Source organism: Carcharodon carcharias, chromosome 9 (assembly GCF_017639515.1).
Source record: "Carcharodon carcharias isolate sCarCar2 chromosome 9, sCarCar2.pri, whole genome shotgun sequence".
NCBI classification, from domain to species: domain Eukaryota; kingdom Metazoa; phylum Chordata; class Chondrichthyes; order Lamniformes; family Lamnidae; genus Carcharodon; species Carcharodon carcharias.
This window is the reverse complement of record NC_054475.1, coordinates 1,611,375-1,625,805: the sequence shown is the minus strand read 5'-3', so window position 1 is coordinate 1,625,805 and position 14,431 is coordinate 1,611,375. Positions and strand designations below refer to the sequence as shown.

Sequence of the window (14,431 nt, the reverse complement as noted above, 5' to 3'; positions counted from 1 at the left end):
TCAACGGAATGCGGCCAACTGGGTTGTATAACGTTAATTGTAACATTAGGTCAGGATCTTAGAAATTCTGCACTGCTATCATCTCAATTATCAGCTACCTTTCTTCACAAATAAAATGAATTGGATTGAATCCATGATTGTTTGAATTGCACATAGTGTGTTGAAAGAAGCAACTCAGTGTCCTGCATTATATTTTCTCAAAAAATCTATTGTGCCCTAACCTGGGAAGGATGTTAAGGCTCTGGAGAGGGTACAGATCAGGGGTGAGAGGCTTTAATTATGAAAAAAAGACTAAAGGAACTTTTCTTTTCGCCCTTAGAACAGTGCATGAGGAAACCTGATTGAATTGTTCAAATTTGATTTAAACAGAAAAATATTATTTCCATTGTTAGGTAAATCTGTAACAATGGAAAATATCTTTAGAACCATCCTCAAAAGAACAAGGGAGAGGATGAGAGAATGATTTTGTATAAATAGTCATTAAAACATGGAATGTCCTTCCGGAAATAGTGACAGAAGGAAAATCCACAATAGCCCCTAAAATGGAAGTTGAGAGATATTTGAAAACTAAAGAAAAATGTCAAAGGTTTGAATAATGCAACCAAGTGGTTAACTCATTCAGAAAACTGACAGACAAAATGGCCCAACTGGTCATCCTCCATGTTGTCAAATTCTAAGTGGTACATAAAATAGGTTCAAAGCTGGGAAAATAAAAATATACATTGAAAAGTTTTTGTTATGAAAATGTATAATTTTAAGTTGAATTCATGCGTATATTTGTGTGTTAAGAAAAGTAAAAATGATTTCAGGTTCATTTAGGTTTTGTTTATAAACCTTGGTGCCTCGGAGCCTGGATTGTGGCTTAAAGGTTTTAGGCTTTTTGGGTTTGTTTGTATATATACATTTTAATGAAGTTTTACAACTCCTGAATTGAAAGAGATGGGTTGAAAGGCATTAAAAGTTCAATGATTTTGGAAACAAAACATGAAGTAGAAAAGCTTTACTGTTGCCTCGCGACAGAGATCCAGTGATATGGACAGATGGAAAGACAGGAGTTGCGAGGGGGAGAGGTCAGAGTGTGTGTGTGTCAGAGAGAGCAGACAGGGATTTTTAAGCTCTATGAGAAGAAAAGCTACAAGACTATTGGGACAGTAGTTAACTGAATACATCAGTTATAGGACTCTGTAAAATGATCAGTTCAGCAGAGGTGTTACTGAAATACTGGGTTTAGGGAGCTCATTTGTTTGCTCTCGGTTGAAGAAACAGTGGGTTTAGAGTGACGTCTTTGGGTGCCCTGGGGAGAGATGTGAGTTGCGTGAGAAGCACCAAGTGAATGCTCAGGAATTCACTCAAAGATAACAATTTGCAACTATGCCAGTTCCAAGCGAGAAGCTTTTGTGTCAAGCTATTGGTAACTCTTCACTGGTTTCTGTGTCTGTAAAGATATTGCTGGGATAAAGGAATAGTGGGAATTTGAATCATCATCTTGTGTTTGTATTGATACTTTTCCAACTTTTTTTCCTGATGTAGTATAGTTCATTTATTCTTGTTTTAATAAATATTTTATTCTTTGTATTTAAAGTTTATCAGCAGACTCCTGTGAATATGTTCAGTAACTTATGTCCATGGATTATCTTTAAAAAGTTAGGATCTATCAAGCCAGGTTTCACCCTGGGATCTGACTTGTCCAGTATTAAGATCAACTGGGATCGTAACACTTTACTTTCCTAATCTCTATAGAATTAAGTAGAAATCCACTGATGCCAAAAGGAATTGAAAAGGGAGCCTTTCAAGGATTGAAAATGCTGTCATATCTCCGGATTACTGAGACAGGACTTTCTGAAATTCCGAAAGGTGAGGGATGTTTTTATCTAACTTCCCAAAATAATTTGTAATATTTTGAGACTAAAGTGGTCAAGAGTTCACGATTTCCGATGACACAGCTGAATTAAATCTTCAGTATTTAAACCTCTTGCTTGTAACTACAGTAATGGAAGGGCCCTGTAGTATTATGTAAGTCATAAACTAATATGCTAATATGTTCTCACTCCTCCTTTCGATTTGTTTCCAAGACCTGCCAAGTTCAATATCTGAGATGCATCTCGACCGCAATAAAATTCTCAAAGTGGAAGTGGATGACTTCAAAAACCTCAGCACTTTGGTCAGGTGCAGTATTTAAAATCAACTCTGAAATGCAATATTTGAAATAAAAACAGGAAAAGCTGCAAAATGCTCAGCAGGTCAGGTAACATTGTGAAGAGAGAAAAACCAAGTTAACGTTTCAGGACTGATGACCTTTCATCAGAACTTAATCCGGAATCCCCAGCTCTGCTGTTGCTTGAATTTAACCCCACAGCTATTTTAAAGTGAAAGTATGCATACTTCTTCCAAGATTGTTTAAAAGATAAAGGGAAATGGAAAAGTACTCTCCAAAAATTGAACATGCCTTAAAGGAGGAGCAATCATATTTAAACAAAGGAAACTCACATTTGATCTTAATTTCTAGCTTGCAGTGGAGATTGCAATTAAACTCTGATCTTCAGCTTTCACAGTTCCCTCACTAAACAGTTAAATTCTCAAGTTTCCCTGATGTGCCCCCATCCATTTATTTACATAGCAAAGTCAAGACACCAGTATCCCATTTCTGGGGATGGTGAAATATTTACTCATGTCTATCACATTGTCACTTGTGCTGACCAAGAATTACAGGAATGTCTAAAGCAATAGGGTTAATAGCTGGGGCTCACTGATCAGCTATAAAACACTTCAGCCATGCGTTCCAGTCCATTCTGATGGTGTGATCAATTCAAAAAGTAATTAATGATCAGGCAACACGTAAGTATTTTTAAAAAATTGTCTAGAAATTGACTGCACTTTCCAACTTCGGACATTCACTTGTCCTGAAATTTCTGGTAATTAGGTAACAGTTTCTAAATGTTAGTCCACGGTGTGAATTTTTTGCCTCTTTCCTCCTTTTCTTTGTGATGTAATCTCATAAACCCTAGCATAATGAAAATTTCTAACCATTTTAATGTAATCCTAATGGAACAGGGCTGCCAATCCCAAAGGGCACAGAGTGGAAAGTGGGCATGACTCAGGATTAGGCTAGACTGCAATGTTGAACAGTTTGCTAATATTTATCGTCTATGAAGCTACAGAACCCACTGTAGGTAAGGAGCTGCTGGTCCATCCAGCTTGTTCCACTAGTTGTGGTGCCCAATCCATCATAATACATACTTCTCAGTCACCTGAGACTGTGTCATCTCCTGGGAGAGGAGGGAAACCAGTTAGGAAGTATAAAAGGAGTCCTTGAGGAATGCAGGGGAAACAAAACTGAACATTCATCTCTGATCCTTGTAGGTAATCCAAACTGGTCCATGAGGTCACATTGGCTCTGATTAATGCAAGAAGATATTTATCTTCTTACAACCTCTGTAGAGACCGATAACTTTTAAAAAGAGCTTCGAATTTCCCGTTATTAGCTAAAAGAATGACCAGACAAGATTTTGAATTTTTAAACATTTTCTGTAACAAATGACTCAAAAATCCCACTATTGCTAAAACACTATTTTCGTTTTGTGGCAACTTGTACTTTGAATGACAGAAAGACAATTCTTCTTTATACTTATCACGCATTGTAACCTCCACAGAATTATAGCCCTTCTAGTGTACAGTTCACAATTGTTCCCAGCTTCCAATGAGTTGCTTCCTGTTTACTTTCCCAGCTGGATAGCTTCTAATCACAGAACTGACTTTCACTGTGAGGGTTACAGTACAGATTCCTTCCCACTAGCCCAGGCTAGTAGGCAAATCCTCTGGCCTCCTTCAAATCTTCATGAACTCAGTCACTTCAAATTGAGAACAAGCTCCTACCTGCTTTCTGCATAGTGAACAACCGCGTCAGCGTTTTCTCTGCTTCAGGTTCAGGACTGACTGCCTCAATCTCTTGCTCTTTGTCCACAGAGGTCTGCAGACCACACCAAACAATCTGCTACCTGTGATATTCATGGATTGCTAGGGAAGCCTGTAACCTGGTATCAATAATGGTTTCCTCTGTCCTCTTTCTCATGGTAACATGAAACATATTAACCTTGTATCTAGGTAGAAATGCTAATTAGCTGTATTCATCTTGGAAGTAAATGGATAGTTTATAGCACAACTGTTTACAATCGAATACTAGTAACACCTTGCTGGGACTTTCAGAATCTCAGGGTCTACTCATGGGGCAGAATCTTCTGCCTGTTGGGCGGGCCAGTCAGGAGTGGGCACAGGTGGGTGCAGAGCCATTCATCACCTGTGATTGGCTGCGCACCGCCATTTTATGTGGGCGGGCCAATTAAGCGCTCAGCGCTACCTGTGCGGATGGGGGGAGGAGAGAGAGTCTGGGCATACACGCGAAAGAGCACAGAAATCTCCCTGAGGCACAGATCTGCCTCAGGGAGATAAAGTTCACTTTTAAAATTTGTAAAAAAGGGGAGGTAAAAATTATTCAGACATGTCCCCTCATGTAACAATGTCACATGAGCTGGGATATGCTTATGAAAGTGTCAAAAAAAATTTTATTCATTTAATAAAACCTTCATGAACCCGCCCGTGGATGTGGTTTCATGCAAATTGCGAAGGCCTCTTGGGCTTTTCACCTGCCTGAAGCTAGCCTTAAGGTTGGATGGGCAGCCCTATCAATTTGGTTAATTAGTTTATTAATGGCCTTAACAGGCCTTTGACAGTTTGGCGGGTGCGCAGCCGACTCCAGTGTGTGCCCGCCAAACAGAAGATCAGAATGACGGGCAGCGACGAGAAAATTCTGCCCATGATATACTCAGCGACTGCCACCATCGTCTCCAAGCAGGTACATCTTGTGCCTTCTTCTCAGTAAAACAGCCTGAGGCCTCCTTTGAATCTCTAATAATCAGACCAGTAAAGATTAATGTCAGGCAGACTACAGGGCAGGTCACATGACCCTCTTCATTTACCTAGATTTAAAACTACAGTCCCAAAACATAACAATATTATAAACCCCATAATGGTAACAACATCCTATACAAGGTCATCTCTACCCTAGATAGATATAGGCCAAGATCTTGCTTGAAGGGATTCAATGAATCAGCACAAGAGCAGGCAGCCTGTCTCACAGGTACATCATTCTCCGGGAAAAGAAGAACCGCTTCACGTCTGACCTAGTTCTGCCCTTACGTTACACGTCTAGATGAACGTGAGGAATGGCCTCTGGGCACAATACAGTTTTTATGGTGGTGTGTAGTTTACCAATCACAGCAGACATTAACAAAGATGAGAGTAGACCAGGCCTGAGACAGATGTTGGGATCCATTCATTTTTGACATGTTACGTTGTGATGCTGCTGATCCAAGAATGATGCAGCTTAAAAACAAAAACAGATGTTAAAGCCTTTCAGAAAATCACAATTGTGCATGTGGGAAGTTTGGTGCACACACAGCTATGATCTAGAAAATGTTTTAAAGTGCACGAGGTAAAGCAACCGACGGTAATTATGCCTAAATACAAACAAATACAATCTTATTTAAGTTTAGCTGCTCAGAATTTAGCTTGGACCCAGAACAATTTGGGTTAGTTAAGGATAAAATCCCTCAAATCCTGATCTGCCAGTGTAAGTGCAACATGTGGAACACCCAGCCATTCCCAGTTGCACTGATACCTTCCCAGGCCACAGGTACCGGGCCAGCTTCAGGGACAGGATGGGCTGCCACTGCTTAAAAGTGCTCAACAAAGGCACTGACCCCGATTGAGGCCTGGTAAATTGGAGCAACTCAATGCCATTTTCAAGCATGTAAGTGAGTCCCAGAAAAGACCTTTTCTATAAAAAAACCACTTATGCTTTTTTTCAGTTCCCAACAGAACTAGTTATTTCTCACCCAGGTGGTGGTGGGGGTCTGAAACTCACTGCCTGAAAGGGTAGTAAAGACATAAACTCTCAACTCATTGAAAAGGTGTCTGGTTTATGCACCTCAAGTGCCATAATCTGCAGGGCTACTGATCGAAAGCTGAAAGGTGGGAATAGGCCGGGTATCTCGTTTTTTTCAGCCGATGCATACATGATGATCCCAGTGGCCTCTTTCTGTGCCATAAACTTTCTGTGATTCTATGAGTTTAAAGAGACTTCGGTTGAAGATAATCAATATTTTTAGGATCAATTATCTTTGCTTGGAAAAGATGCTTTTTCCCCTTTATTCTTTCATGGGTTACAGGCATCTCTTATCCATCCCTAAATGCCCTTTAAACTGAGTGGCTATTTCAGAGTCAACCACATTGCTGTGGGTCTGGAGTCACATGTAGGCCAGACCAGGTAAGGGTGGCAGATTTCCTTCCCTGAAGGACATTAGTGAACCAGATGGATTTTTAGCCACAATTTCATGGTCACCATCACTGAGACTAGCTCTCCATACTCCAGATTTATTAATCGGATTAATTTCCCACCAACTGTTATGAGATTTGAATCCATGTCCCCAGACCATTTGCCTAGAACTCTGGATTACTAGCCCAATGATATTACCACTACCCCACCATCTCCCTCTTTCAATAGGGATTATCATTCTTAAGATTTCCCAGGAACTCACTTAGACAGGGTATTTTTGTATGTCTGCTACCCCAGCACCTCCCCACCAGAATTTAAAGGGACACTGCAATTACTTTACATAAAATCAGATTCCATCACAAATTCTTCACCCACTCCAGGCAGGAGTCTTTTTTTCTATTCTTCTCCAAAACAGGAATCCCAAGCCCTATGTTGCCATCCATATTAGCTGAACATTCCATTTGAGGTCCTTTTTTTGCCCTAGGGGATTGTTTCCCCTTAAAGTGAACAGGATTCTTTGGGATTCCCATGGATGGAGGGGAGCTTCGATAAGGCAGTGCCATAGAACCATTCACAGGACACTCCCAATATTCCAAATGACTAATCTGCCCATCACTTAGTAAGGAAGTTGTCTTGAGTTTTCACAGCAATGTGCTGCCCAGATCTCCTTATGCTTCTCATCTCTTTCTTTTACTCTTTGCAGGTTGAGGCTGAGTTCCAACAAAATCAGGTATTTTGCGAATAAGACTCTCAGCCACATGCCAAACCTCCAGGATCTCCACTTGGACAACAATAGGCTGTTCGCCATTCCTCCAGGCCTACCACAGCACAAAAACATCATGGTAAGGTGCTGACATTCAGGAGGTGAAATGGGTGATGTTAGATTGAGAGACCAGTTTTCCCTAAGTTTTCCATAAGGCTTTACCTTATGACAGTGAGGGAAGTGAGGTCTTGATTGCCTGTTTTGTCTGCTTATGGAGGCCTGAAAAGATGGAAAGGAACCAGCTTACTCCTCCAAACATAAAACCAATTTGTTAAACTCTGAGAGACAGATTTTTTTGACTGAGTTAAAGTATTTAGACATTCCTGTCTGCCCCTCTGATCAAGCTTAAATAGGTGACATGCATGCAATTACTTTTTCTATCTTGGAATCTTAAAAGGCTGGAATGTGATTGGGACTTACATGGGAGAACACCAAGGATCATCAGGCACCTTAGCTTTTTGTCAGAACATTTCATAGAATCTTACAGCACAAAAGAAGGCTATTTGGCTTATCCTGCCTGTGCCAGTTATTTGAAAACACTATCGGCTCCCTGCTCTTTCTCCTTAACCCTGCAAATTTTTCTGCTTTTTTTCTTATTTTCAATAACATATCCAATTGCCCTTTGAAAATTACAATTGAATTTTCTTTCTTTACCCTTTCAGGCAGCCCTGTCCAGATCAAAATAACTGAATGCATAAAGAAACCTCTCCTCATATCACCACTCGTTCTTCTAACAATGATCTTAAATCTGTGTCCTCTGTTACCAATCCCCTGCCAATTGAAACAGTTTCTTCTTATTTATCAATCAAAGCCCTCCATAATTTTGGACACTTCTATTAATTCCCTCCTTAAATAATGAATCCTTTACTATCACAGTCGTAGAGCAAAGTTTTACAATCACTTCACTGGATAATTGCATGACAAGGTTGTAACAAATTAATATTTACTTGGTAAATGTTTTCCAAATTATGATTTTCCAAAGAACCGAGTGGGAAGTGGGGGTTGTGGAGGCAAATTGTCTTCTTCAGGGTGACATTCTGGCAGAAGGGGACTTCCTCAGAGCTAGTGCCCAGGGCCTACACCATAGCAAACATAAGGGCCAAGAAGAGATGTCTGGTGGCCTAGTCCCTATCTCACATGGAGGGCTGAGAAGGAGAGGGCAACTGCAGTCCTAAAGGGGGTTGGGGAAAGGGAAATCCCACTTGCAAGGTGGCAATAGGCCTCATCATCACATTTGCCTGTTGTTTCTGCCATGTTTCCACCCAATTTTGGTTGAGTTTGCCAATGTTGAACAGCCTGCAGCTATTATCTAGGTTTATGAATGAAGAATGACCAATTAGGCATGATGGAAGTTGGAAAGCAGGGCCTGTGGAAATATTTCACTGCCTTGAGACAAAGATGAAAAAATATGTAGGGGAGCTTTTGATTACATTGCCTTAAAAAATACAAATGAAAAAATTAATGAGTCCAGAAATAGCTGAGAAAACAAGAATTTGAAGGTGATTACTAGCCTGTTTGTTGCCCTTGTCTCACTTTCGAAGTATGTGGCAAGGAATCTCTAAAGATGTTGAAAGCCAGCTCGCTTCCTCCTGGTGTATTCTGGAACATGAAGAGAAGAGCAAGAGTAGGCCATTCAGCCCCTCCAGCTTGTCCTGCTATTCAAGTAGGTCATGGCTGATCTGTACCTTAACTTCCTTTACCCACATTTGCTCCAGACCCCTCGATACATTTACTCAACAGAAATCAGTGATCTAAGTCTTTAAAAAATCAATTGACTGACGCTCCACAGCCTTGTGAGCAGAGACTTCCTGATTTCCATTATTCTTTGTTCCTAGTTTCCCTCTAAAATAGCATAGCTCCAGTTTTAAAATTATGGCTTCCTGTTTAGAATCCTTTCACTATGATAAATAGTTTCCCCATATCTAACCAATTGAATCTCTATCATTTTCAAGACTTAAATTAGATTACCCCTTAACCTTCTAAGAAAATCCAAACCGAATTTATGCAACCTATCCTCATAATTTAATCTTGGTAGCATTCTGGTAAATCTGTCCTGTACCCACTTCCGAGGCCAATATACTATTTTTGAGGTTCAGAGTCCAAAACTGAGCAGAGTTTTCCAGATGGAGTCTGGCCAAAGCTCTGTTCAATTAAGTTTAATTATCACTTTGTTGCTTTTGTAAGATTATCCCTCAATCTTCTCAATTCAAAGGTATCGAAGCTACATTTCTGCCCTGGTATAATTTTGCTTCCCTTGGGTTTCTCACTGATTGAACTTACTGAGGAAGGAGATGAAAAACTATCAACCTTGTAGTCTGCTTTTGGCTTTTCTGATTTGTGTGAAATCCAAATGGTGACTTTGCATTTTCACCACATGAAAAACACTTTTGTTTTTCTCTGCTGCAAAACACTTCAGACTCTTTTGGCTCATGAACAAAACAGATACTCATTGTTTTGCTTTTATAGGAATCAAAAATCTGTGCAAAGTTTTATGATGTAGGTGTAGAGATTTAGAGTACCATTCCAGGCCACAGTGAATGAGTGGTAATGTCCTCATGAGAAAAATATTCAATATCTCAAGCTGTGTTTCTTCAACACCCAGAAACTTGTTGTTCTTGCCACCTGGCAGAGGGTGTTGTTTGTGAATAAATGATCGAACCAAGAATGAGGAAAGCCGTGCAGTCAATATTCATTCAAGTATTTAAAGAGATCCTAACAGCCTCCCATCCGTAACATCCAACTGCATCTTGAAATATTCCATTGTTCTTGGCTCCACTACTCTGTCTGGAAGTTTATTCCACACATTAATCAGCTTTGTTTGAAAGGATTTCTTGAATAATTCCAAAGCTGACCTTTTTTATTTAAACCAGAGATTCTTCATTCTACGCTCCCAGTTTGATTATTCTGGATTAACTTTTGCTATACTATTAACAAAACCTTTAGAAGATTGCATCTCAGTGTTTTCCTTTCCAGACTGCAAAGCTCAAGTTATTCCAGTCTGTTGTTGTAACTCAGATCCCTGATAATGTTTTGTAGCATTGCCCTGAATCCTTAAAAATGCCTCTTTTGGTTCCTGGCAACCAGAACTGAATGCATTACTCAAGGTGGGGCCTGATCAGAGCATTGGACAGTGTTACACTTGTGAGGTTTATAAGATTATGTTTTGGAACTGTAGCTTTAAATTTAAGGTAAATGAAGGGCATCATGTAATCTGCTCTGAAGTCTGTCTGACAATAAGTCTGGGTGGTTTGATTGTTGGAGATCAAAGGATGGCTGAGGTTGTTTTATGAGGAAGTAGGTGCAAAGATGGAGGTGGAGACAATGGCAGCAGTCTCTGAATTCACAATGGGTATACTCTGATCTCCCAAAGTCCAAGGAATGTGTTGAGGGTATCAACTTGTAAACTGTTGTGCTGTGAACTTCAAAGATGAAAGCAAGTTAGGGTCAAGAATAGCTAATCAGCATTTCTACCTGGATGCAAGATTAATGTCTTTCATGTTGCCATGGGGAAGATGACATTTTTGAGATCAGGTTACAGGCTTCCCTACAAGCCAATGAATATCACAGGTAGCAGTTCTGTGTGGCCAGCAGAGAGAAGGAGCTGTTTTTGGATTTTGAGCTACCATAGCTGGATGCAGGAGGGTGAAGGTCTCTAGTCAAAGAGACACAGCCTGTGGCCATCTAAGGATTCCGGGAGATTTGTCCTGGCATGACCAGGGGGAAGAAGAATCATCATCAGAACAGGCTTTACTACTAATGGTGGATTTAAGAAACACTGAAAACTGAGGAATGCACCTGGATACAGCCACTCGAAGTTACAACTTGGTGAAACAGGGATACAGGAGACCATTGGAAGCAGGGATCAAATGTGAACTGTTTGCTATAAGGACTGTAATTCCATGGAGAGTGAGATGTGTGATAAGTATAAAAAGGGAATGAACCTTTCCATAGTATAAAGTATAAATTGCTTACCAAAAGAAAATAGTGTTTGTTGTAAAGTGCTATTTTATTCATTTGTTACAGTAAATGTTTTAAAATGTGAAATCTTGTACCATTCTTTTGACTCGTAACTGGACATTTCAATTTCTTTTTAAAAGTTATCAGTCTCTATCAAGATGGTAACAACAGTCTGACCATAACCTCCTCTGATTTGTATACTACTGTTTTAGCTATGTTGTTTAGCACAATGCCAGCTGAAGCTCAGTGATAGCTTTCAGCCTCTAAGTCAGAAGGTTGTGGATTCAAGTCCTATTCCAGAGACTTAAGAATAAACATATAGGCTGACAGTCCAGTGCAGTGCTCAAGGAGAGTTCCATTGTCAAAGGTGCCAATATTTAGATAAGACATTAAAGCAAGAGTCTGTCTACTTTTTCATGTAAAAGTTCCTATGATGCTATTTTGAAGAAGATCAGGAGAGTTATCTCTGATGTCTTGGTTAATATTTATCCCCCAACAACATCAGTAAAACAGATTTTCTGATCATTATTTGTTATTTATGGGATTGTGCTGTGTTCACAATGGCTACCATCCTTCCTCCATTTAAACAATTAACTATAAAGCACTTTGGGATGTCCTGAGATCATTAAAGACCCTTCATAAATGCAATTCCTTATTCTTTGCTTTGGTTGCACATCATTCGTGTCAAGACTACTAAGACTTCTTCGGCTCTTTCAGTTTCATCCTTAATTATTTCAACACCACTTGTGGAATGTGCGTGTGGTCAAGTTTTCTATGCAATGTGTACTAGGTAGATTTATACTAGGAGGGTACAGTGAAAAGTTTGTCATTCTGTTTCAAAATAATGAGGAGTCTGGACAGAGTAAAGAGGGAGATACTGTTCCTATTGCCATAAGGATCGAGAACCCGAGGACATAGCTTTAATATGAATGGCAAAAGCACCAAAGGTGACATGTGAAAATGCTTTTGTGCACAGCAAGTGGTAAGGATCTGGAGTGCACTGCCTGACAGTATGGTGAGGCATATTCAATCGTGGTTTTCAAAAGGGAATTGGATAACTATCTGAAGAAACAAAATTGCACGTTGAATTGCTCCTGCATAGATACAATGGGCCGAGCGGCCTCCTGTAACCTTTCTAGAATTCTGTAAACGTATTTCACAATCCCTGATAAATGTTGAGTTCTGTTTTTGCATTTTGTTGGAAGTAATTAATATGTTCAGAATTCATTGGGTTTAATTTTATTTAATTATTATTTAATTATAATTATTAATTATTTAATTATTCAAATTACAGGCCCTCTATCTCAATGACAACCAGATAGCTCATTTAAAAGGTGGTGACTTTTGTCCTCAGATTGATGATCCAATGAAGAGCCCATACAGCAGGATCAGCCTGTACGGGAATCCTATTCCATACTGGGAAATTGAGCCTGGAGTTTTCCGCTGTGCTTTAGACTGGATATTTATCCAATTGGAGAGACCCAACTAAAGCCTCATTATGAATAAGGACTGAAATTGGTGCCAGATACCCAATTCCAGATCACTTACTTCCATTTGAACAGTTGTCTTCCTTAATCAAACTGCTGAATAGCGAATATGAAAGTAAAATATAGCAGCAACATTTTCCTTTTACACTCACGACGTTCATTCTGCTACTAGTTTAAGTGGATTTTTTTTCACCATTTTTTATACGTTTACCATTTCTTGAGTCAATATTGTACACGGGCATGTTCTGCATCATGTACTGTAATATGCACAAATAACGAGTTCATAAAGAGCAAGCTTTCTTTTGCAGTTTGCATAATAAAAATGTTACAGAAAGTCCATATTGATATTATGGTATTATTTGATGGTAAATAGTCTATTTAATGTATCATGCATTTATTATCACCATCATTCTGTCAGCAATAACACCAGGTACACAATACTCTAGAATTCTTCAGGGTTTAGCGGTCTGCATTAAGAAGAGGGGATTGCTACAATCAAAGTGCTGAGCCAATGATGATATGTATGGTACTGCATGCTCCAACACGACAAAGCTGTAAGTGCCAAAGATTTGAAGAAAGTCACATGAATTTGCACAGCATCTTGGCAGCAGTGAATGTAAAGTATTGTTTAAGCTCTGAAGATGATGAAAAGGAGGGTGGGGGTTATTTCTTCATATTTGGAACAGAAGAATAAAATGCACTTAAAGACAGTCTCCTATGTAATTTTAAGCAGAACTGGCTCAGTTCTTCAATCGAAAGAGGGAGGAACAAGGGAATTATTTTGTTCCAATTTGAATTTAATTCCAGATTATAGAGACACATAAGTGCATGATTGATCTTGTTGAGTCTGTTCCATAGAATCTTAAAGGGCTAGAGGCTATTCAGCTAATCATGCCGGTGCTAGGTCATTGAAAGAGCTGTTTAATCAGTCCCTCTCCCTCACTGTTTCCACATGAAACCTGTTATTTACACAGATCCAACCAACACCTAACGTGTTCAATCTTTCATTTTGGTAATAAACACAAGGCATTGCTGATCAGCCACATCAAACTTCAAGGCCAGAATCTTCGGGTCAGCAACTGGGGGTGAACCCCACTCGCCAACGCATAAAATGACGCGCGGTGACATCCGGCATGTATCCACAAACGGGATGAGGTTTCATGAAGGTTTTTAAACTTTAATAAAAATTTTCAATAAAATTCATAGACATGTCCCAGCTCATGTGATACTGTCACATGAGGGGACATGTCTTAAGAATTTTTTTTTTCCCTTTATTTAAATTTTTAAATATCAAATTGACCTCTGGGAAGCATCTCTGTGCCCGGGGAGATTCCTGCACTCGTTCACGCGCATGCCCTGAATCAGCCTCCTCCCCCCCACCCACACAGGGAGTGCTCAGCGCTCCTGGGTACGCGTCACGCTGGGCGGGCCTTAATTGGCCCTCCCACATAATATGGCAGTGCCCAGCTGATCGGCGCAGGCGCTCCCGCCCAACCCCCACCCCCCCGACAGAGAGAAAATTCTCCCCCAAAATAATGAGGAAAATTGCAATTTTTTTCTCATGGGCTATTTTGATCCAGATACAAAGTGCCACATTATGTAGAACCCTGTACATTATTGTACGGTCTCTGTATGTCCCAGTATATTCAACATTGCATTTTCAACACTCTGGTTGATTCAGTAACTAGTTGACTGAGACATACCAGGAAAGCTCTCAGTCTGAGCTGGGACATGTCTATAAATTTTATTGAAAATTTTTATTAAAGTTTAAAAACCTTCATGAAACCTCGTCCCACCCGTGGATGAGGTTTCATGATAAATGCGAAGGCCTCTTGGGCTCTTCACCTGCCCCCCAGCCTTAAGGTTGGACTGACAGTTCAGTTAATTATTTTA

The 14,431-nt window shown here is 39.9% G+C and overlaps 1 protein-coding gene across 1 annotated transcript in view; it reads left to right on the top strand.

Annotated features, from left to right (window-relative positions):
* Nucleotides 1–12,684, top strand: part of LOC121281984 (decorin-like) — a 53,362-nt gene extending 40,678 nt beyond the window's left edge. Inside the window, exons 7-10 of the mRNA XM_041195293.1 lie at nucleotides 1,741–1,854; nucleotides 2,073–2,166; nucleotides 7,035–7,173; nucleotides 12,346–12,684. Coding sequence (XP_041051227.1) covers nucleotides 1,741–1,854; nucleotides 2,073–2,166; nucleotides 7,035–7,173; nucleotides 12,346–12,540 — 542 coding nt within the window. The 3' untranslated portion in view covers nucleotides 12,541–12,684. The remainder of the gene's footprint in view (nucleotides 1–1,740; nucleotides 1,855–2,072; nucleotides 2,167–7,034; nucleotides 7,174–12,345) is intronic.
* The last annotated feature ends 1,747 nt before the right edge of the window (nucleotides 12,685–14,431 follow it).